General features: G+C 44.3%; 1 protein-coding gene across 11 annotated transcripts in view; it reads right to left on the bottom strand.

The window, feature by feature from the left end:
• KIF1B (kinesin family member 1B) overlaps positions 1-22,389 on the bottom strand; it is an 83,842-nt gene that overhangs the window by 15,870 nt on the left and 45,583 nt on the right. For 4 of the 11 annotated variants that reach the window (XM_058854904.1, XM_058854903.1, XM_058854901.1 and 1 more), the window contains 15 exons: positions 20,178-20,274; positions 19,278-19,426; positions 18,839-19,017; positions 17,702-17,839; positions 16,752-17,000; positions 8,394-8,512; positions 6,667-6,752; positions 6,402-6,531; positions 5,907-6,066; positions 5,229-5,319; positions 4,569-4,687; positions 4,024-4,079; positions 3,292-3,492; positions 1,318-1,426; positions 649-715 (listed from right to left, as the gene is read on the bottom strand). In XM_058854904.1, the coding sequence (XP_058710887.1) occupies positions 649-715; positions 1,318-1,426; positions 3,292-3,492; positions 4,024-4,079; positions 4,569-4,687; positions 5,229-5,319; positions 5,907-6,066; positions 6,402-6,531; positions 6,667-6,752; positions 8,394-8,512; positions 16,752-17,000; positions 17,702-17,839; positions 18,839-19,017; positions 19,278-19,426; positions 20,178-20,274 (1,950 nt within the window). The remainder of the gene's footprint in view (positions 1-648; positions 716-1,317; positions 1,427-3,291; positions 3,493-4,023; positions 4,080-4,568; positions 4,688-5,228; positions 5,320-5,906; positions 6,067-6,401; positions 6,532-6,666; positions 6,753-8,393; positions 8,513-16,751; positions 17,001-17,701; positions 17,840-18,838; positions 19,018-19,277; positions 19,427-20,177; positions 20,275-22,389) is intronic. The other 7 variants (XM_058854909.1, XM_058854905.1, XM_058854908.1 and 4 more) reach the window with 3 other exon arrangements.

Below are 22,389 nucleotides of genomic sequence, written 5' to 3' on the forward strand. Positions count from 1 at the left end.
ACACATCTATTTTGCACTTATACTGCAAGAGTTAAGTAAATAATATAATTTAAACCAGTGTGACAGAACAAGCACCTTCTTGTTGCAGGGCCCTAAAATTTACTTCAAGGGGATGTTATATTCTCATATGTAAAAGAAATGAAATGCTTCCCTCACAAAGATAGAGTAGCAAAAATATAACTTTAAACCCATAAACCACGTTTAACTAAGATTATCTTTATAATGTAGCTAGAGACAAAATATTATTAAGGATTATAAGAGGCATTGAAGATGCACTGAGATACAGTCACTTAATAAATTATGTATCACAACCACAAGCAGTGAGAGAGAGCAAATGGAAGTTGAGTCCACATGATCCTTCTGTGTCCTTAGAGCTGCTGGAGGCACTGAAAGGCACAAATCTGGTCCTGAAGGTTCCTGCTTTTTAAAAGGCTTTCATCTTCCACGAGTGCAATGCCCACTGATAAGCAACAGGAAGAGCAATACCCTGGGGACCAAGCAGCCCAAAGCCAGCAGCCCAAGCACAGACTGGGAGATGCTGACTGTCAGTGCACAGCTGTGTGGGAAAGGAGATGTGAACCCCAGTCAGCAGCATCCCCTCCCTCCCTGCAGAGATGACACTCGGGGCTCCACAGCTTTCAGCAGTACCTGGTGCAGCAGAAAGGTCCCCTGGCAGGGCAGGCCCCCGGTGTGATCCACAATAGCAGGGATGTACCTGTGTGAGACAGGGAATCAGCAGGCAGGAAAGATGTACCAGCACAGCAGCTTCTGCTGCCAGCAGCTTCCTCTCCCTGTAGCAGCTGAAGACATAAGAGTGTGTCCTTCTACCTACTCTACAAACAGACTCCTTCTGGCATTACAGGATCAGTGAAATGTGGAAGTATCATCCACTGAACTTCCAGTACTAATGGAAAACTGGAACTCACTTCCCAATAGAACCCCTAAAGATCTGTCAGGGAAAACCTTTGTAGGAGAGATGAACACTAAACAGAGTCTGCTGTGTGACTGCAGCTTAAAGTCTCCAGTGTCCCAAAAAATCCAAACTCATGGCCTACACAAGGGAAATTGCAGCACCTGTGCCTGGAATTTCACCATGGAAAGAGCCCTCCAAGTGTGAAAGTCATTCTATCACTTTGGTCCTTTCCAATGGGGACAACTACTGCCAGCAGATTGGACACCCCATCACTACAAACCAGCCAGGCCCCCACCGTGGTGACTGCTACACATCAACCTGGTCTGAACAGAACAAAGGGAAAAAAACCCAGAAATCTCATAAACCACCATTCTTAAAACACACAATATTAATACAGGACTTACTCCCCTGTTGGCTCCAGTTCACTGATCTCAAACCACACAAGGAGGTCGTATTTGCTCACACTCTGACCCAAGCTCGGCTTGCTCATAGTATTCAGCTTTGTAGCTGGCACTTAACGAAAGAAAAGAAAGAAAGAAGAAAAACAGAGTGGTTTACAAAGACTGAACAAGTAAAGCTTACTCAGGGCTCACAGGAATGTGCCATTTCAGAGGTCCTACATATTCTATGTAGACAGGCAGACCACAGCTTTTACCATGAAAATGATGTTGCTTACAGCAATCATTACTTCTCTTAGTTGTTTTCTAAATCTAGGTTACAAGAATAGGTAAAATTTTTGAAGTTATATGAGGGAACAAAAGTGCATCCAAAGAGCCAGGAAAAATACACAGTCCCTCAGATGCACAGAGAAGTTTCCTTTATGCTTTGTGATTTAGAATTACTGAGGTCTGCTCATCTGCAGTATTACTCACCCATAATGTACATTTCACCTTCCCCACACAAGAGGAAAAGAACAGAACTTTAAACTTCAGTCTTCACTTCTTCATGTTACAAACTGCCAGACTCCTGCACCACTTGGTTAAGATGTTGTATATGTAAAAAGGCAGAACAAGACTTATGCCAGAGCCCTAATCCTGCCAAAGTATTTTTTCTGGGCTCCTTATCTCTTAGCATTAGTGAGTATAACCAGCCAGATCCCCTCTAATTCCTTTCATACAAATGTAGGGATAAACCATGTTAAAAAAAAATAATAATGAGACAGCTTAAATTCTAGAAATAACCTAATACTCCCTCACACATCATGACTTTTAGTTACCATTACATGCCTTCTCTTATCTGTTCACTCATCACATTTTTGTAAATGGGAATATTTTAAAAGCTTCATTCCTGTACACTCTGACTGGGATTTTTGTAATTCTGATTTTCCATTTTTTCTCCTTTCACATGTTAACCTCACTGCTTTTATTAAGCCAAATAATTATTGAATATCCCTTCAATACCTCTCAAGACTCAATCCTCCCTTGCCCAGGTGTTCTTTAGGTTCTCCCACCTTTTCACCTCTGTATCCTTCAGCTTCTACCATGACTTAATTTCCCATGCACTGGAAGGACAGAACAGCCCCCAGTTAAAGCAGGTCCTTACAGGTGTGCCTAGGTCTCTTTTGAGATCTGGTTCTTTTCTGGGTAAATTATCAGCTGCCTCAGAGGGACAGATTTTACAGGAATCAGTGATCCACAGCACAGCTCTGCCCTGTGAGGCAGCGAGCTCGAGGCTCATCATTTACCTCCCCACACGTTACTCAAGGTAGTAACTCTCTTACATGGAATCATCTCATGCAGCTGCACAAGAACTCACCACAGCCAGAGGAACATCAAACACACAAGTCATCCAAGTTTACTGCTAAGCAGAGTGACTCAAAAGCATTAGAACATAAAAACAACAGAAAGACACGTTTAACTAAACATGGAAGATTGGTTCTAGATGTTCTCACAGACTTGCTCTGGTACAATTATTAATCAGCATGACTTTCTTTTGAGTTAAATAAAACAGAATAGAAATGGAAGTGAGGAACAGCACTGTTAGTGGCAGAAAAGGAAGGTGAGTGAAAAGGAAACCTATATAGAACAGGATAGAATAGAATGTTTCCTCTATACCTGCCTGTGTTTTCATATGCATCTCTCATCCCAGAATCACAAAACTCTATGCAGAACACAGAAAAAAATCAGAGGTCCTGGAAGTTTCAGGGAACAGATGCAGTTACACACAAAAATCTGTGACTCCCAGCACACTGGAGTCAACAGACTGTCTCTATGGTTCTCTCTGAAAGAGCCCTAAATTTAAGCACAGCCTCATCCTTCCATGAGCACAACCATGGCAGCTTCTACTCCTAATACTACTACATGATGAAGGAAAAAGGAATTTCAAGCACATTTTGGAACTACTTCTACATCTATCACAGACCAAGTTTGGCTACTAACCATCTCGTTTAGGAGCCCGCTCGCTCTGACAACTGGGAACAGGCAGAAAGAGAAAAGGTGGCAGCTGGTCAGCTCCATCCTGGAAAGCAGCCACAGCAGAGGAGGCCAGCACGTTGGCATGCTCAGAGAGCGTGTTCAGCACATGCACGTTTACATAGCCAGACATAAGGTACCTAATCAACTCAATTTTCCTTTCATGGTCTGCAGAGGGAATGGAACACACACAGAAATATGGTAGAAATATGCAGGTGAGAGAAAGAGGAAGAAGGAGGAAATCAAAGGTGAAATGGAAAAAAAAAAAATCACAGAAGAGTTCAGCATGCATAATTCCAATTAAGCAAAGAAAACCAAGGATCATTTCAACAAGACTGACTCACTAAACAAGAATGTGAGAGAGCAAAAAGATGAAGCAATTAATGAATAAGCAAATCTCCAGTTATTAAGCACTCAGTAAGCATGGGAAGAGCCACATGCTCTCATGGAATATGGTCAACACCTCAGGAATGGAATTCTACCCCCTAATGAACCAAGCAGCACTTCCTGCAGAGGAGGTTGAGAAGAAATAAAAATAAAACACGTAGAGAAGGCAAAGAGCCAGCAAAGACATTCAATGCCCCTAGTACCACTCACTCCATTTACATTCCTCGGTGTCCTGGATACCTCAGGAACACACTACAACCTCCATTTGCAGTAGCAGACCTGTGATGTACAGAATTAGAGAGCTGTTCTCACCTGGCTTTGACAGTGGCATAGGGGGAGGAAAGAATCTTCGAGAAGGCTGTGGAGGGCTACAGAGAAATTAAGAATTATCAGTACAGAGGCAGTTAAACATGAGAAATACACACAAATGCACACACATGCACCTTTGTATCACACACCTATTACTGTCTCTAAAAATATCCTCATGATTCTATGAAGACAGGTAAATATCCCCTGCCAGGAAAACAAGGGGGCTGAGCACACTTCTCAGACTGACACATGCTCTTTTTTTATTCTAACTTAACCAAGCCCAGGAGCACTGCTGAGGTTTTCCCAGAGCTCACAGAACACTGCTGAAGTTCCCAGTATGCTCCAAGCAGCAGGGTGTTTGTAGGATGGACTGGCAGAACAGCTTTCCATGTTTGAGAGGGCAGAACAATTCCATCAGTCACTACACTGGGTAAACAGGCCTCTGCCAGCACTTTCACCTCCATCAGGAATTCTGCTTGAGAATGTGAAGAACTGCACAACCTGAGCATGATCCCCAAGTGCCTTTATGCCAGGCTAGTGAGCAATACCTGTTGAGATCCTGTCCTTGCAGGTGGAGAGGATGCTGCTGATAATGTCCAAAGACTTCAAAGACAATAGGCTTAGTTTTGATGTACTCCACAAATGATTCTGTCACTTCCACAGCAATCTATTTCACAAGTGAGGAAAGAAAATGAGACATTCAAAAAAGGAACTCTTTCTTAGGAGTCTGTAGTTTTCACATCACTTATTGTCACTCACAATAAAAGCAACTGCATTCCCTTTTGGTTTAGGCATTAATTCTACTCTCCAGTAAAGGAGAAAATTAAAGCTTCAGTATGAGGCATTTCAAGTAGGAAAAGAGGAGGCTGCATGTAACCAAAGCATTACACAGTTCATAAAAATAGATATATCCAGTTCATCTGACATCATGAGCACTGCTAGTCACACATATATTTTATTTCCTGAATTCTAGACTTTTTTTCATCCTGGAAAGGAAAGAAAGAATTCAATGGCAGGAAGTAGAGATGAAAGAAGAGTTAAATTTGCCACAAATAATCATTCTGTGTTTTGCTTTGTGATGGGGATTACATCATTTACCTGATCACTCCTAGTACTGTCTATTCTTAATAATTCTGTTTGCCTTGAAGGACACACACAACTGCCAGTGCTGATAGAGGAATTTACTGCTCATGGAAAGCTTTACTCACATTCTGAACATGGTAAAACCCAAGGGGAGTCCCTCGGCCATTGTTTTTCAGAGGTTCTGTTGAGAAAGCTTCATCATGTCGATGTAAAAAGCTTAAAAAAAAAAAATCAACCAAAAATCAGCCACCACAGAATGGTTTAATGAAAATTGCTGTGCTCTGAATCCAACCCTGAAAGGAAAACCTAAAACCTTAAAAGAAACATATTCTGCTGGAACTTTAGAAGCTGTTGAGTGATGACCTAAAGCTGGGAATACCACAGTCTTGTCAGACCACAACTCCTGTACTTCCTTTGTGTCATTATCATTCCTTTTCATTATCCTAAGAACCCAAGCCTAAGACCACTTTCTCTTGAGAAGTACTGATTTCCTCCAGGGTCATGCAGCTTTCATTCAAATGGGGGTATGTACAATCTAGTATTGAACTTTTCATATGAAAAGCTTAAAACTCTAAGCTATCTACAAACTAGTAACTTTTGAATCCACTTTGTTATTAATTCCTTTCTGCAAAACTATTCCTTAACACCTGCTTAAGAGAAAGTGGGGACCAGGAACTCCAGTAAGCAACAAGGTGCTTTTCTCTGCTGTACAACACCTCCACCCATCTAAAAAGTTCTCAGAGTATCACTGCTTTCTCTATCAAATCATTAATTGCCTAATGCAAGTAAGGACAAATTCTTACTTGAACTGGCAGAAAATATCTGCATATTCAGGTAGGATGCCACTGGCCTGGAGCACTGTCACACGGAAGGTGAACACACTGCCCAGCTTCAGGTGATCACCAATCTCCTCAGTGAATCCTTCCATGGTCATCTTTCCATCCAAAGTGGCTGACTTCAAGTCTTAGGGAGAAAAAAAACATCCCACATGAAATTATTTTTTTTTCTCCTTTCTTTTCTTAAAATAGTTCTTCAGGAGACAGTTTAGTCCCATCACACTTCTTTTTTCCTTTTAAACCCAAATAATTTGCTAATAACCAGAAGATCCAAATACCTGGGAAGTTTTTCAGCACAGTTCTTCAAATGAGTTAAGTCCAGGATCTCTCATGTTCAACCCATGGTAACACCTCTCCCTAACCATGGCATTCTTGAAGGACACTCAGAACTCCATTCTATGATTGACTGAAAGTGTCACAAATTTCCCAGTTCTCCAAAACTACCACAGTTTTCTTGCTTACCCAGCTCATTCATTCTGTTGATCTCCTCTGGAGGAGTGGTAACCTCTGAATTCTGTCCTTGCCCTTCCACAATTCTTAACTCCTCCAGTGACAGTCCAGACCGAGTCATCGCAACTGAAGAAAAATCACTCTGAAAAATGAAATGTAACAGACTCTGCACTTTCTGGGTTTGCCATTCCCTTCTTTCCCTAAAACATGTGTTCTCAATTTAGAGGCAGAAACTACTACGCTCAAAGATACCTAAGTCAATTTTAAGAATTCTTACCTTATCAAAATACTCATTGTCAAATGAAATTTTAGCTGTCCCAGACTGTCGAATACCAGAGCCATAATCTGGGGCTTCTTCATCAGCTAAAAAAAAAACAGGGAAAAAAGAAGATAGATAAATAAATGATGGGGAGGAGAAGGGAGACCCCAGTTACCCAAAGGGAAATTTTCATTATAATGGAAACCAAAATGGAAAGCAGAAGAGTCGTTCAGTTACAAACTGGATCAAGTGCTGGAAAAGATCATGCCAGAAACCTATCCAGAAACCATGCCAGAAACAGGAACTCAGATGTGGGAAAACAAGACAAGCTCTGAAGTGTCATTATGAAAATATTTCACTTTAGAGAATTTTGAATGCAAACCAACTTTAGTACTAATTTTCATTATTTATTTACTTCTGATTATTATAGTGAGGCAACCTAACATCTCAAATTCTGTAGCCATGAACTCAGCAGTAACACTAGCAAAGCTCCACCAGGCCACACTGGATGTCTGACAGCTGGATCTGTCCATACAATCTGCTCATTTCACCTCCTCCTCTTCACAGAGAGCAACAACAGGGCCTGGTTAAATGGCAGGATTTTTTTCATAGTAAATGTATACTCACAGGAGAAATCCCAAGATTCAGAATGTGCTCCACAGCTTTGCTTAGGGATCAAATATGCCATGGCCCTTTTTCAAGAGATGTCCCCAGTTCAGTTTCTGTTAGCCATGGTGTATTCAGTTCATTTCAACAGATAAATATTTCTTTGGAAATATTCAGTCAATGCTAAGGAGACCAAACCAAACTAAACTTTTGTACACATTAAACCAGAATTTAATTCACTTGTTTTAATCCCTGCCAGAGTGACTGCTATACATCTTCAGAGTCTGAGTTTCATTCTATGTTCCCACGGAGAGTGAAGCTACCTAAACAAGCAAGAACTGCTGGCAGATGGCCACTGCTGGAAACAGCAAATGATGGGAAGGATCTGAGCTCCCACCAGCATGGGTAAGGCATGGCCCTGCCAAGCAGCCCACCTCACACTGAGCAGTGACCTGCAGTTAACTCTGGCACACACACAGTGGCAGCTCAGCGCTGGGTGAGGCTGTCACCACTCCATAGATCCACTCTTCTCCTCTGAAAAGAATTCCTGGTGATTAAACACTGTGTTAAAGCAGCTTCTAAGTCTTCACATTTTTAGTGAGGGGGAAACTGCTGCTGATTTCTGTTTATGCCATGCTGAAAAACATCAGTTCAGGAACTTCTTCACATGCTCTCCCCAGACCCCTGAGGAGCACATCTGAGCATTATTTAAAGGGATAGTTTGAGCACAGATAAAACTTAGTACATTTAACTTTAATGCAGGCCACCAAAACCATCAAACCAAGAACCCTTCTCCACTGTCTATATGGGGTGCCAGAAAGAAAAAGCTTTGCTTTAGTTTCAGTTTTCAGACTTACTGACAGTAGTTAAATCTTCCACTGTCCTAAAAAGCAGGGTTTTATTAGCTGCCAGGTACAGACTGCAGCAGTCAACATCACCCTAATTTTAAAATCTTTTGATCAGAGGAATTATTTCAGGACTTACTCATGCTCAACCCATATGGTGAAACAATGAATGAAATAATTTCAATAGCAACAGAGAGCAAGTGTTCTCTGCAAGACGAACGTTATTCAAGTTTGAGTACCAGGAGAATGGCTTGGTTTGTCAGCCTGGTGTTTGGAGGTGCAGCAGGGTCTCACCTGCTATGGCCTGCACAGCCACGCGCAGGAAGCCGCGCACGTCGCCCTTCTCGCTGACCACGGCCACCCTGTGGATCAGGGGCACTGGGTACAGCAGGTTGCTCAGGTACACGAACGCTCTGGTGACAGGAGGAGAGAAATACAGCCAGCATTAGGAACAGTGTGCCAAACCCCACTGCAGCTCTGCTCAGCTCCTGGGACACTCAGGTCTCAGACACTGCATCTCCTAGACCTGCAGGAGCTCCTGGATCCATCCTGACCACGCAGGAGCTCCTGGATCCATCCTGCACACACACAGGAGCTCCTGGATCCATCCTGCACACACACACAGGAGCTCCTGGATCCATCCTGACCACGCAGGAGCTCCTGGATCCATCCTGCACACACACAGGAGCTCCTGGATCTACCCTGAACACACACACAGGAGCTCCTGGATCCATCCTGCACACACACAGGAGCTCCTGGATCCATCCTGCACACACACACAGGAGCTCCTGGATCCATCCTGCACACACAGGAGCTCCTGGATCCATCCTGCACACACAGGAGCTCCTGGATCCATCCTGCACACACACACAGGAGCTCCTGGATCCATCCTGCACACACACACAGGAGCTCCTGGATCCATCCTGCACACACACAGGAGCTCCTGGATCCATCCTGAACACACACACAGGAGCTCCTGGATCCATCCTGCACACACACACAGGAGCTCCTGGATCCATCCTGAACACACACAGGAGCTCCTGGATCCATCCTGGACACACAGGAGCTCCTGGATCCATCCTGCACACACAGGAGCTCCTGGATCCATCCTGCACACACAGGAGCTCCTGGATCCATCCTGAACACACACACAGGAGCTCCTGGATCCATCCTGAACACACACACAGGAGCTCCTGGATCCATCCTGCACACACACACAGGAGCTCCTGGATCCATCCTGAACACACAGGAGCTCCTGGATCCACCCTGAACACACACACACAGGAGCTCCTGGATCCATCCTGAACACACAGGAGCTCCTGGATCCATCCTGAACACACACACAAGAGCTCCTGGATCCATCCTGCACACACACACAGGAGCTCCTGGATCCATCCTGAACACACACAGGAGCTCCTGGATCCATCCTGCACACACACAGGAGCTCCTGGATCCATCCTGCACACACACACAAGAGCTCCTGGATCCATCCTGCACACACACACAGGAGCTCCTGGATCCATCCTGCACACACACACAGGAGCTCCTGGATCCATCCTGCACACACACACAAGAGCTCCTGGATCCATCCTGAACACACACACAGGAGCTCCTGGATCCATCCTGCACACACACAGGAGCTCCTGGATCCATCCTGAACACACAGGAGCTCCTGGATCCACCCTGCACACACACAGGAGCTCCTGGATCTACCCTGAACACACACACAAGAGCTCCTGGATCCATCCTGCACACACAGGAGCTCCTGGATCCATCCTGCACACACACAGGAGCTCCTGGATCCATCCTGAACACACACACAGGAGCTCCTGGATCCATCCTGCACACACAGGAGCTCCTGGATCCATCCTGCACACACACACAGGAGCTCCTGGATCCACCCTGAACACACACACAGGAGCTCCTGGATCCATCCTGCACACACACACAGGAGCTCCTGGATCCATCCTGAACACACACACACGAGCTCCTGGATCCATCCTGCACACACACACACGAGCTCCTGGATCCATCCTGCACACACACACACGAGCTCCTGGATCCATCCTGACCACACACACAGGAGCTCCTGGATCCATCCTGAACACACACACAGGAGCTCCTGGATCCATCCTGAACACACACACAGGAGCTCCTGGATCCATCCTGCACACACAGGAGCTCCTGGATCCATCCTGCACACACAGGAGCTCCTGGATCCATCCTGCACACACACACAGGAGCTCCTGGATCCATCCTGCACACACACACACGAGCTCCTGGATCCATCCTGACCACACACACAGGAGCTCCTGGATCCATCCTGCACACACAGGAGCTCCTGGATCCATCCTGACCACACAGGAGCTCCTGGATCCATCCTGAACACACACACAGGAGCTCCTGGATCCATCCTGCACACACACACAAGAGCTCCTGGATCCATCCTGCACACACACACAGGAGCTCCTGGATCCATCCTGCACACACACACACAGGAGCTCCTGGATCCATCCTGCACACACACACAGGAGCTCCTGGATCCATCCTGCACACACACACAGGAGCTCCTGGATCCACCCTGCACACACAGGAGCTCCTGGATCCACCCTGCACACACACAGGAGCTCCTGGATCCATCCTGCACACACACACAGGAGCTCCTGGATCCATCCTGCACACACACACAGGAGCTCCTGGATCCATCCTGAACACACAGGAGCTCCTGGATCCATCCTGCACACACACACAGGAGCTCCTGGATCCACCCTGCACACACACACAGGAGCTCCTGGATCCACCCTGCACACACAGGAGCTCCTGGATCCATCCTGAACACACACAGGAGCTCCTGGCTCCATCCTGAACACACACACAGGAGCTCCTGGATCCATCCTGACCACACACACAGGAGCTCCTGGATCCATCCTGAACACACACAGGAGCTCCTGGATCCATCCTGCACACACACACACAGGAGCTCCTGGATCCATCCTGCACACACACACAGGAGCTCCTGGATCCATCCTGAACACACACACAGGAGCTCCTGGATCCACCCTGCACACACAGGAGCTCCTGGATCCACCCTGCACACACACAGGAGCTCCTGGATCCATCCTGAACACACACACAGGAGCTCCTGGATCCACCCTGCACACACACACAGGAGCTCCTGGATCCACCCTGCACACACAGGAGCTCCTGGATCCATCCTGCACACACAGGAGCTCCTGGCTCCATCCTGAACACACACACAGGAGCTCCTGGATCCATCCTGACCACACACACAGGAGCTCCTGGATCCATCCTGAACACACACAGGAGCTCCTGGATCCATCCTGCACACACACACAGGAGCTCCTGGATCCATCCTGACCACACACACAGGAGCTCCTGGATCCATCCTGAACACACACACAGGAGCTCCTGGATCCATCCTGCACACACACACAGGAGCTCCTGGATCCATCCTGACCACACACACAGGAGCTCCTGGATCCATCCTGCACACACACACAGGAGCTCCTGGATCCATCCTGAACACACACACAGGAGCTCCTGGATCCATCCTGCACACACACAGGAGCTCCTGGATCCATCCTGCACACACAGGAGCTCCTGGATCCATCCTGCACACACAGGAGCTCCTGGATCCATCCTGAACACACAGGAGCTCCTGGATCCATCCTGAACACACAGGAGCTCCTGGATCCATCCTGAACACACAGGAGCTCCTGGATCCATCCTGAACACACACACAGGAGCTCCTGGATCCATCCTGACCACACACAGGAGCTCCTGGATCCATCCTGCACACACACACACACAGGAGCTCCTGGATCCATCCTGCACACACACACACACAGGAGCTCCTGGCTCCATCCTGCACACACACACAGGAGCTCCTGGATCCATCCTGCACACACAGGAGCTCCTGGCTCCATCCCAGTGCAGCCCAAGCTTGCTGGGCACAGGGTCACAGGAATGAGTTACAGACTGGGGGAGGGAGGATGGCTGTATGGAAGGTAACTGGAGATGCACTACAGATGTGTATGGAGCTGTTAGAAAGCTGACAGAGTCTATCAGGGAACTACTGATTATAAAGAATGAGGTAGCTGGAAGGGATAAATTATAAAGGAATTGATCTACTGTGCTCAAACAGCCTCAATTTTTTACTGAACATATAAAAACACTCTTTTAAAAACAGATTGACTGAATGTTTTCTCTCTTCTATATTCCTTTGATAACACTGCGTGCAGAAACCCACAATAAACCGGAAGTCATCACTTTAGGTTTCTTGGAAGATTCACTGACTGTACAGATAGTGGAAGACTGACAGTCTTCACAGGTAAAACTCTTTAGGAGCATTTTATTTCTTCCTTTGAAAAAACAAAACATAACAAATAAGACATGACAGCACTGCTCTAGAGCAACCACTCAGAAATTACAGTTTCCAAAAGGAAAAGCAGCACTTAGGCCCCATAGGGGATGATCCTGCCATTCACTAACTTTGAAGTTATATAGAAGCAGGGTCTCTTTTGGAGCAGGAAAGTAACCAATTTAATTATAAAATTTTGATTAAAAGTCAGACTAAAGTTATTATTTTATGTTTCTGCAATGAATTGCAGTAGTTTTTAAAGCATCACACTTCAGTGGAATTAGCCTGAGCAAAACATTAAATGTTGAGAAGCTCAACAAGTCAGCTGAAGAACAGCTCTTAACAAGGGGAAAATATGGAAGGTTTTCTTTACTGAATGAGCTGTTTCAGAGCTCAGAAGAGTACTGAGATGCACAGAAATTTAACCAATAGTTTTACCAGTCATTAAATTTAAAGTGACTAATTATGCAATTTTAATAAATTTACGCACATTAAATTACACAAAACAACAGTAATTAGTTTAACTAATTTCCTCCTTACAATTCTTTTTATTAGTCTTTACTATTATGTATAATTAATTCCTGTAATTTATAACTGTAATTGTTTAACATTCCTAGGGAAAGTCCTGCATGACAAAAGGGAAATGTTGCTCCTTGGGTTCACGTGCCCCTTCCAAGGATGAATGAACTGTTTTGAAATGACATGGAAGTTAAACAGGTGTCAGTCATGAACCAAGGAAACAAAAATAATGCTACTAAAAAACAAGTGGTGACAAAATGAATAGAGAAGAGGATGATTAATACAGCTATAATGTAGCAAAACAAAAAAATGAAGAAAACCATACAACAACAACAAAAAAACAAACTACAACACAACACTTCACTAAGATTAGGATTAAATTCCTTTTCAGTCTGCTTCAAAGTGAGGTAAGCACTGATAAAGCAGGGGAAGGGAGAAGAGACTAAATTTCAAGTAAATGAGAAGTTAAATTTTACTTTTTCCCTTTAACATTTTCATTTTTAGCTTTGGAATTTCAGGTGATGCTCATCTGAGAAACCAGCATCCATCCACACAGGAAAACAGTCCCTGAAGCTGGTATGGTTCACTTGGACTGGATCAAGGATGGGGTTCCAAAAGGTTCATGGTTCTGCACCCAACACGAAAAACACACCCACTTTGAAAAGCACATTTCAAGCCAGGGAAAATGGACATTTCCCAATAGAGCAGAATCCAAAGAGCCTTGCACTGATGTGTACAGCAGGAGTCTCACTAACTAAAAGAGTCAGGCATTGCAGGAGCCTTCTCCCTTCAAAGGCAAACTAATGGAAAGTGAAAGCATCACCTGCATGAAAAATAAAAATATATGTTTATTTGCAGGGCAAAAGTTCTGAAGGTGCTGCTCAACATGTGACAGCCAAAGCATTCAGCTGGATTAACCACAACCATGTGAACATCCCAAGGAAAAAAATATCTCTCTTCTTCCTCAATTTGCTTCCATCCAGCCACCTTGTTCACTGGAATTATTTTAACTTAGAGAAGGAAAAGCACAGAATGCAAAAAGTTTTCAGCTTCCTGTTTGCTGATGGAAATGCTGCATCTCTTCTGTAGAGTGGAGAGCAACTGCACATGTGCTGCACCAGAACAGAGCTGGGTTATGCAGCACTGCTGCTGCCAGTGCCATTCCAGCTGCTTCATCATGAGATAGTGCCAAGTTAGGAGTGGATGAAATCTTAGGGTTCTCCTCCTCCTCTTCCCACATCCGTGAGGACTCCCACTCCCCAGAGAGCCCCTAAGTGTCCCCCTGCACTTAGCCCAGCAGACTGAAAGAGGGGGCTGGATTAGCAGAAAGATTGGTGAGGTAAAATGGCATACTCACAACAAAACTAGAAATTAAATTTAACAAACACAATTTTGTAAAAAACCAAAACAAAACCAACAGAACTCAGAATGATGGCAGATATTTTTTAAATAAACACATTAGGATTTAAATAAAATATCCCATAGTCCTCTCCCACCTCCCTTAAAAACAAAGCAAATGCTTGATATGTCACACCATTAAATAGAATCAGCCTTGAAGAAACCCAGCATGCCAGAAGAGATGGCTAAAGGGACCAGCTCTTTTTTCTTTTCTTTAAGAGATACAAATAAAACACAGCCCTAGCACAGAGAGAGGAAAGAAAATAACTGTGATGGCCAGGGAGTTGGATAACTACATGATCCATTTCTCCTCCTCCCCTCCTTCATGACCTGCACTTGCTATTGCTGACAACCCCTAAAAATACTAAAAATTGTTTTATCTGTCCTTCACATCCTGTAGCATATCAACCAGTACACAGCTGGAAGTGATAAGGATTTCTGGTTTTGTTACAAACTGAACACTGCCTTGTGCTCAAGACAGTACCTGTGGAGATGGACACACCCCTGGTACCTGTAAGGTCCCACTCAGTGGTGCTGGACAGTCTAACAGCCTCTGCTGACAGAACAACAGGAATAGAAACAATAGAAACCAACAGCTCAGAAAAAGCCACTGGGCTCTCCAGCCTCACAAGAGGAGCTAAGTGTCATTCCTCAGCATTTTCCCAGCTCTGCACTCCCAGCTCACACTGCTCAGGCCGGGCCCAGAGCGCTGCAGCTCCGCGTGTCCGAGCAGAGACAGAGCTCAGAACTCTGCACAGAACAGGCAAAGGGAAGTGAGCTGTGTGGCTGCCAGGACACACGAGTGTTTTCCTTACACACTGTATTTGCTCAGCTTGTGCTGTGCTTCCTGAGGTGTCTGTGAGTGAGCAGGAACAGCTCAGCTCTTTCCCAGGCTCCAGGGGCACACGGAGCAGCCCTGGGCTCAAGGGAACTGACACAGATGCCTTTCCCAAACTGCCTCCCCACCTGAACCAGATCATCAGATTTTGTAAAACGTGGAACCAGGCATTGCACATTAAGGGCACAGATTCAGAGATCACAGAGAACTAACACAGTTTCTTGCAACTTTAGTAATTTTTGTTTCAAAAACTGGATCAAGGAAGTTCCAAGTTTCACTACAGACAAAGCCTGAGGTTAGACAAACACACTACACTGAACTCAAAGTTTGAAAAAGACCAGCAATCTCAACCTCTCCTTTTCAGGAATTATGGTAATAAAGTATTTATTATATTATTATTTCAGAAATTATGGTAATAAGGGCATTTGAGGAAACTGCATAAAGATCCCACCATCCTGGTCCTGAAGTCTTCCCTGCTTACACTCACAGAGAAGGATAAAGCCAAGCTTTGTTCCTTTTCCTTTGTCCCTCCCTTCTGCTGGCCATGGAGCCTTTTTTTGTACCACACCAGTGGCAAGCACCTTAATGAGGATGCTGGCTTACAGGGTAAGCAAGGAAGCACAAAAGCATCATAGGGAGAGTGGGAAGCAGAGAGAGAAGCCAAGCCACGAAATAAAAATATTTCTGTTTCTTGTAATGAGAAGTTTGTGTTAGCAAGACTGTTACTGAAGAAACAGTGCAAATAACTACATTCCATTAGTCTAACTCGCTGTCCTTAAGAGTCTACACCACAAACTGAGGTCTGATAATGCCCTCATTCTTTCTGTTCTGGAAAGCTCAGTAATATTCCAAAATACATCAAGCAAACTTGTTTCAGAAATTCAAGCATAATGCCTGGGGAAAATGCTGAAAAACACAGCCAGTGAATTTCAATGTTGATGACCTTCCACAGTGTAATACTGGCTACGGAGTCAAGCATAATCTGAGATGCTGAATCATCTCACAGAACACTTTCCCTCATCCAGAAATGACCATTCTTCTTTCTCCTAATGCCATCTTTTCATATGCAGAGGATGTTACACCTGTTTTCAAAAGAAATGGATTTCTGGGTTTGGACTGAAAGACTTCCCGCCACAGTCAGATTCTCTTCCATGGAAGAAAATAACACACTACAATTCTGTATTAGTGACCCTGCAACAGCTGAACAGGGAATTCTATTAAAGTGTAAATACTGTATACAAACCCCCGTTCATTCCAAGCTGTGACAGTTATCTGTCTCTAGATTTACTCACTCTGTTGCAGCTAAGGATTATTTTCTCAATTACTACTTAGGTCTTCATGGCCCCAGACAGGAATTTAAAACTTAATGCTGAACTACACTCATTCTCTGGCAATTCCAATTTATGGACACGGATTTTTTGGCTAGACTGACCATCTATGTAGCACAAGGCAAAGCCATTGCAGTCTGCAGCAAGAGCTGGTCCCTTTTGGCCATTCTCAGAGTAACCTCACCAACCTTCCCACTAAAATGAACCAAGGGGATCGGTCGTAAAACGGGTCGCGCCCATCATTGAAGAGGTCTGATCCCTCCTCAGTCCCAACGTCGGAGCCAGTGTCATCCACAAAGGCCTCATCATCAAAGTCCTCCATCTCATCCTGCTGCTCATCTGCCAGCTCAGTGATGTCGGAGTCGGCCGTGGAGAAAGTGGGGGAGGGCGTGCGATCGGCCAGGCGCTCGTTGACGCAGCCATGGAATATGGGGGAGCTGCACATCAGCGAACGGACAGCGATTAACAGGGTCAGCACACACAACCTGCACTAACAGCCCTCTGCTGCCATCAGCACTGACACCCCTCAACAACGAGCAACGGCTCCAAACCGCCGGGACCGCCGCCAAATGGCAGGGAAGGGCTTGCCAACAAAGTCAGGGAAAAGAGTGTCCTTGAACAGAGCAGGAAGCAAATGAAAAGGAAACAGAAACATGGCTGAGCGTATAGATCTCGAGAGGACATCCATTTAACAGAGCTACATTTCCTATTTCCAACACAGCAGTTCTGCAAATAAAAATATTGTAAAGGCGCGGCCGACAGCAGGAAATATTGAAGAATCCCATCAGACACTTCCCTAGGGTACAGCAAAACTATCTGAACCACACATATGAGAGACTCTGGACCACTTTTCCAGTGTTCTTCGTATTCTCACAGCTCTGCTCCAGCGACTTTAGATAGAACTTAGCCGGTTATATTATTTTAAAATAAATTTATAACTTACTAAAGGTTCACTCAAAGCAGATTCTATTAGACACCTAAGCTGGCAACATTCTACAGAGCATTTTCTACTCGTAACCGTATTTAACTATTCCAAGTCCCTGAAAGACAAGAGGCAGCTGACACAGAGGCTGTGCTGGTTTGTCCAACACCCCAGGCTCAGACAGAGCTGCAGCAGCACCGAGGTGCTGGCCCGTACCTGCCCACGAGCTTGAACCAGTGGAAGCGGTCGTAGAAGGGGTCGCTGCCCGTCATGGAGCCCTCGGGCTCCTCCTGGCTGCTGGAGGCCACTTCCCCCGCCCGGTCGTACATCTCCCGCATCAGCTCCAGCCTCTGCCTGGCGGGACACAGCAGGGAAACACAGCTCAGGAGAGAGGGAGGGAAAGAGGCAGAGAACACCAAGGGAACTGTTCACCTCACTGATTTCACCTGTACCAAATTACACCCAAGAACAGAGAAGGCTGTACCCTAAGTTTGGTGCTTCACTAATTCCCCAAAATTTTAGAGATTCTGGGAAAAATTTTTTCAGCTAAGCCCTCTGAGCACAAGGCAAGGTCACTGCAGAAGCTTACATAAATCTTGGATTTCAATTCACTTCTAAATATTCCTCTTTCACATCTAATTCTGGCATATTTTTTGCTTCCCTTTTTACATCAGACCATGTTGCTGAGTAATTTCAGCAGTTTTTTGCATTCCACTCCAGAAATGTTGGCATTTTGATTCAAAAGTGAACCAATTCCATTACAGACTCTAATTACTCATCTATTTCATTGAAGAAGACAAATGTTTCACACTGCAAGATCCTTTGTCTGGCAGTCATTAGTAGGAAAAAGTCCTTCAGTCAATATACAGAGAATGGGGAAAACAAATGTCATTTACATGTGGTGAACATGATGAAAATTCAGATTGCGGTCAGAATTTGTGACACAATTTGTGCAGCTTCCATAGAAATAGAATCTTCTTTATTTAAGATTTTTATCATAAATTATGTCCTATCCTGCCAGGTTATATAAGCAGGTGGCAAGGAAATTATTACAGTGAAAGGACTGAAAAAGAAGTAATGCAGAGAGATGAGCTGTGATGAATCTTACTACATTCAAAAGATAAATCTAACCTCAAATTACAAAAATTAGATGTGAAGGTAAGGTGAGAAGCTGGAGAAAAGTGCACTTGTTCAAACAATCTGGAAAGTTGGTATTTAGAACATCCCACACTGTCTAGAAAGTTCGGGAGGACACAGGAAAAACAGAAACAGATAAGGAACAGCAAGGGAGGGAATTATTGAGTGAAGTTCCTTGGACACAGAGAATTTAGTTCTCTAGTACTATTCACATACTTGAGTTTTTCTAAGGACCAGTAATGTGTTGCTCCGTTCTTCAGGTCCTGCACTTCCACAGCCACCACGGTGCGGGGGAACGGCCGGCGGTCCCGGCTCTTCTCCGGCTCCGCGGGCAGCAGCTCCGGGGGCAGGGGCGAGTACAGGGTGTCCGTGAGCAGGACAAACTGGAACTGCACCTGCACGCAACACAGACACTGCTTTGGTCCTCAGAAGCCAGGGGCTGGTGAGGGATGTTCAGTCACACACAAGCCCAAACCAAAGCCTCACAATTTTCTGTTTTTCTTTACAATTTTCTGGGGTTTTTTTATAGCCCAAATTAATAAACAAGAGGCATACAATTTTAAAGATTACAAGTGACTCAGAGCATTTGCAGCAGGATTATACAATCAAAACTGATGGGTCAGAAAATTCAAAGAGTGGCTCTGCATGTCCCTACCTTTTTCTTTAACTCTACACTGATTGCATTGGCTTCCTTCAGATACACTGCATTTCCCCAGAGCTGGTCCCTCAGTGAAGTGAACTGGTGGAATTTCCACTTCCTGAAAGCCCACTGGGCGAGTTCATACTCATGGCGTGTCCAGGGCACTGGGAAAAGCAAAGAAACAGAGAAATAACGTGGCTTCTTCTCAAAACCATCACATGCTGTCTTTTATACTTTGCTGACTGGGCCATCAAGTTCCCAACACATTTTCTGGAAGAACAGAAAACAAAATCCTGCACTTTCATTATTCGTTGTGGAAAAAGTGGACTCAGACTTCCTCAACATTAGCAGTGGAGATTAATGATCACATAAATTAGATTTGGAACAGAGGAACAATTTTTTTTCTGCTCCTATTATTTTAAGTTATTTGGCACCTATTAAAGCCAAATGCTGGAAAGAGTAGAATGAGAGCAAGTATAACGGGAATAATAAATTATCTACTGTCCCGAAATGGAGTTACACAGACGTGTCACAGCATTCTAAGAATTCCTAGCAAGGAAGAAAGAGAAACTTTAAAATCAAAACAAGGAAACAAAGGCAACAGTGTTATTTTAAGGCATCTGAGTTCTGTTAGTGCCCGGAAGAGAAAGATTCCTTCAAGACCACCAAATCAAAGCTTGGGGTAAAACTAATGCAGTTTGTGCATCAGTTGTATTTGAAGACATGTCTACTGTTCATGTGGAATGTATTCAATAAATAGGTATTTGAAATCTTGATGCTGAGAGGATTACAGATCAAGAACTTTTAGTGTTTTGTGTCTTTCCAAAGCAAGTTTCCAATCTATTACAAGAGATGATACAGCAGCTGCCCCTTTAGGCTTGTCTATACCCAAATTATTTTTAGCTTCAAACTCACCTTCCTCCTCCTCCTCCTCCTCCTCCTCCGTTGTCTCAGCTGCCAAGGACCGTGTCTCTACCTGCTTCTGGAGGGCCTGCAGCTTACTCTCATAGTCCTGTGGGGAAAGAGGAGACACTGTGTAGGAGGACAGACAGGAGAGGAGGCAGCAGGAAGCGCAGAGTGACAGACACAGACCCTGCAGGAGTGCTGCCAGGGCACACAGCAACGCTGCAACTCTTTCCCCTGGAAACAGAACAGCCCAACACAGTTAAGACAGAAGAGCTGGTTTCTAAAATCACCACATTTATGTGTTCCCAGTGTCCAGAAGAGGGAAAGGTTTAGGATGTTCTTTTAGTGGGCTTTTTGCTAAAGACAGGAAGAAGGGGTTTTATTTGGAATCTGCCTGCTGCTTTCAGAGACTTAGGAAAGAGGCAGAAATAGAGAAAAATGCAAAAATAAATTTAAAAGGGGAGGATTATTCACATTTATTTTCTCTAACAGAAGGATTATCAGCACCACTAATTTGCCTTTTTATACCAAAAAAAAAAAAAAAATTATTTCAGATATTAATGGGGGAAGCTTAGTTTCCAATTGAAACTTCGTTTTCAATTGGATTTTCCCCACAGCATGTAAGTACCACTCTCTCACATGTGTATTTAATACATCAGAAGATAAAATACCAGCACTGTCCTGGCAGAGAAGTCTGTGCAGTGGCTTCCCCACGAGGAACATTTCAGCGATAGCTTCTGGTACAAGAGCACTTTCTTCCTGTTCAGTCCTTATCGTGACTTGAAATAAATGCTACTGAAACCTAATGAGCCTTTTATTATTTGCTGGTAAAGCAAATAAAAATTAGAACAAACTCTGTCCAGTGCTCTTGATCTCAAAGCCTATCCCATTAGGGTATTTCCTTTTTTTAAGATAAACCTTTGGCATATATTACACAAATTAAACTGGTTTCTCAAGATTTTTATACAATTCACTATGAGTCTTGCTGAGTTCTTAAGAATTCTTGAAGTCTCTCATCTTGTATTCCAACCTTCTCTCTTCCACAGTTCCAAACCCTAAAATTCTTCTCTGATGGCCAGTTTGCAATAATATGTTCTTAAGCCCAAGAGCTACAGAATAAAAGCTTTACATTTTCCTCCCATCCCTATTAAGCATCCCACCTAAGGAGCTGCGTTACTTAACCACAACATGATTGTGTCAATTTAAACCAGCTTCAGTCAGAAAGGCTTTAGACTCTGCTTGGAAAGGAGATACACCTCCAGAACATTCTTCCAGGTTCATAAGTAGTATTTTCTGAAAATAACATTAACAAGCAGTAGCTGTGCCCTTAGAAAGTGCAGGATTTTGAACACCACAAGTTCAGTGTCCCTGAGAGCAAAACTGAACTTTCATATGGCTTTCATATGATGGCTGCATTTTAATTTTCTAATTTCCTCTTGAATATTTCATTTGGCTAAAATGCTCCTTCTCCATTTGTTTCTGCTCCATTCACCAGAAGTTGGCTGCTTACACAGGAAGCAGCCTCAGCCCAGCAGCACAAGTACTGCAGACAAAACAAACACATACCCTTTCTTTTGATATTCATTCTGAAATCCTTAAAGATTCACCAAAAATCTATTCTAGACTCCATGAGACTTCTCATGAAGAATCAGACTTATCTACCCTTCTGAAATGCCCAGCATAATCCTGTATTTTGTTTAACATAAAGGCACTTTTTGGATCTATTTCCCCCCATTCCATGCTATTACATTTAAAACCAAGATAAAACTGGTCAGATCCAAAGTGACATAAATAAGCTTCTCTCACTTGCAAGGAAAGGCAAAATAATTTATTTTTGTGTAGCCTGAAGTCAATAATGTCATTTTGAGCAGCTAGATTGTAGAGACTGAAAGCTCTTCAAGTAGCGTTTTAATAGAATCTTTCCAGATTCTTCTCGAGAAATTGAAAAGCTGAAGAGGGAATGGGTTGGAAAAAAAAAGACCCCAACCCACCAACAAACCCACACCTCATACACTCAGACCAGACAAAGCTTTCAAAGACCAGACTGGACCAGTTAGAGCAGAACACTGCACCACAACAAGTGAAACGTGATGTCTGCCAAGGTACTGCCCGTGTGACTCTCCCCTGCATTTGAGGTGCACAGAAAAGTCCATTTATTTTGTCTTCAGTGAGCAAATAAATGGAGAACAGCCAGCTCTGTGTTTTCTTCCAGAATTTAGAT

This window comes from Poecile atricapillus, chromosome 22, assembly GCF_030490865.1.
Source record: "Poecile atricapillus isolate bPoeAtr1 chromosome 22, bPoeAtr1.hap1, whole genome shotgun sequence".
Classification (NCBI taxonomy): domain Eukaryota; kingdom Metazoa; phylum Chordata; class Aves; order Passeriformes; family Paridae; genus Poecile; species Poecile atricapillus.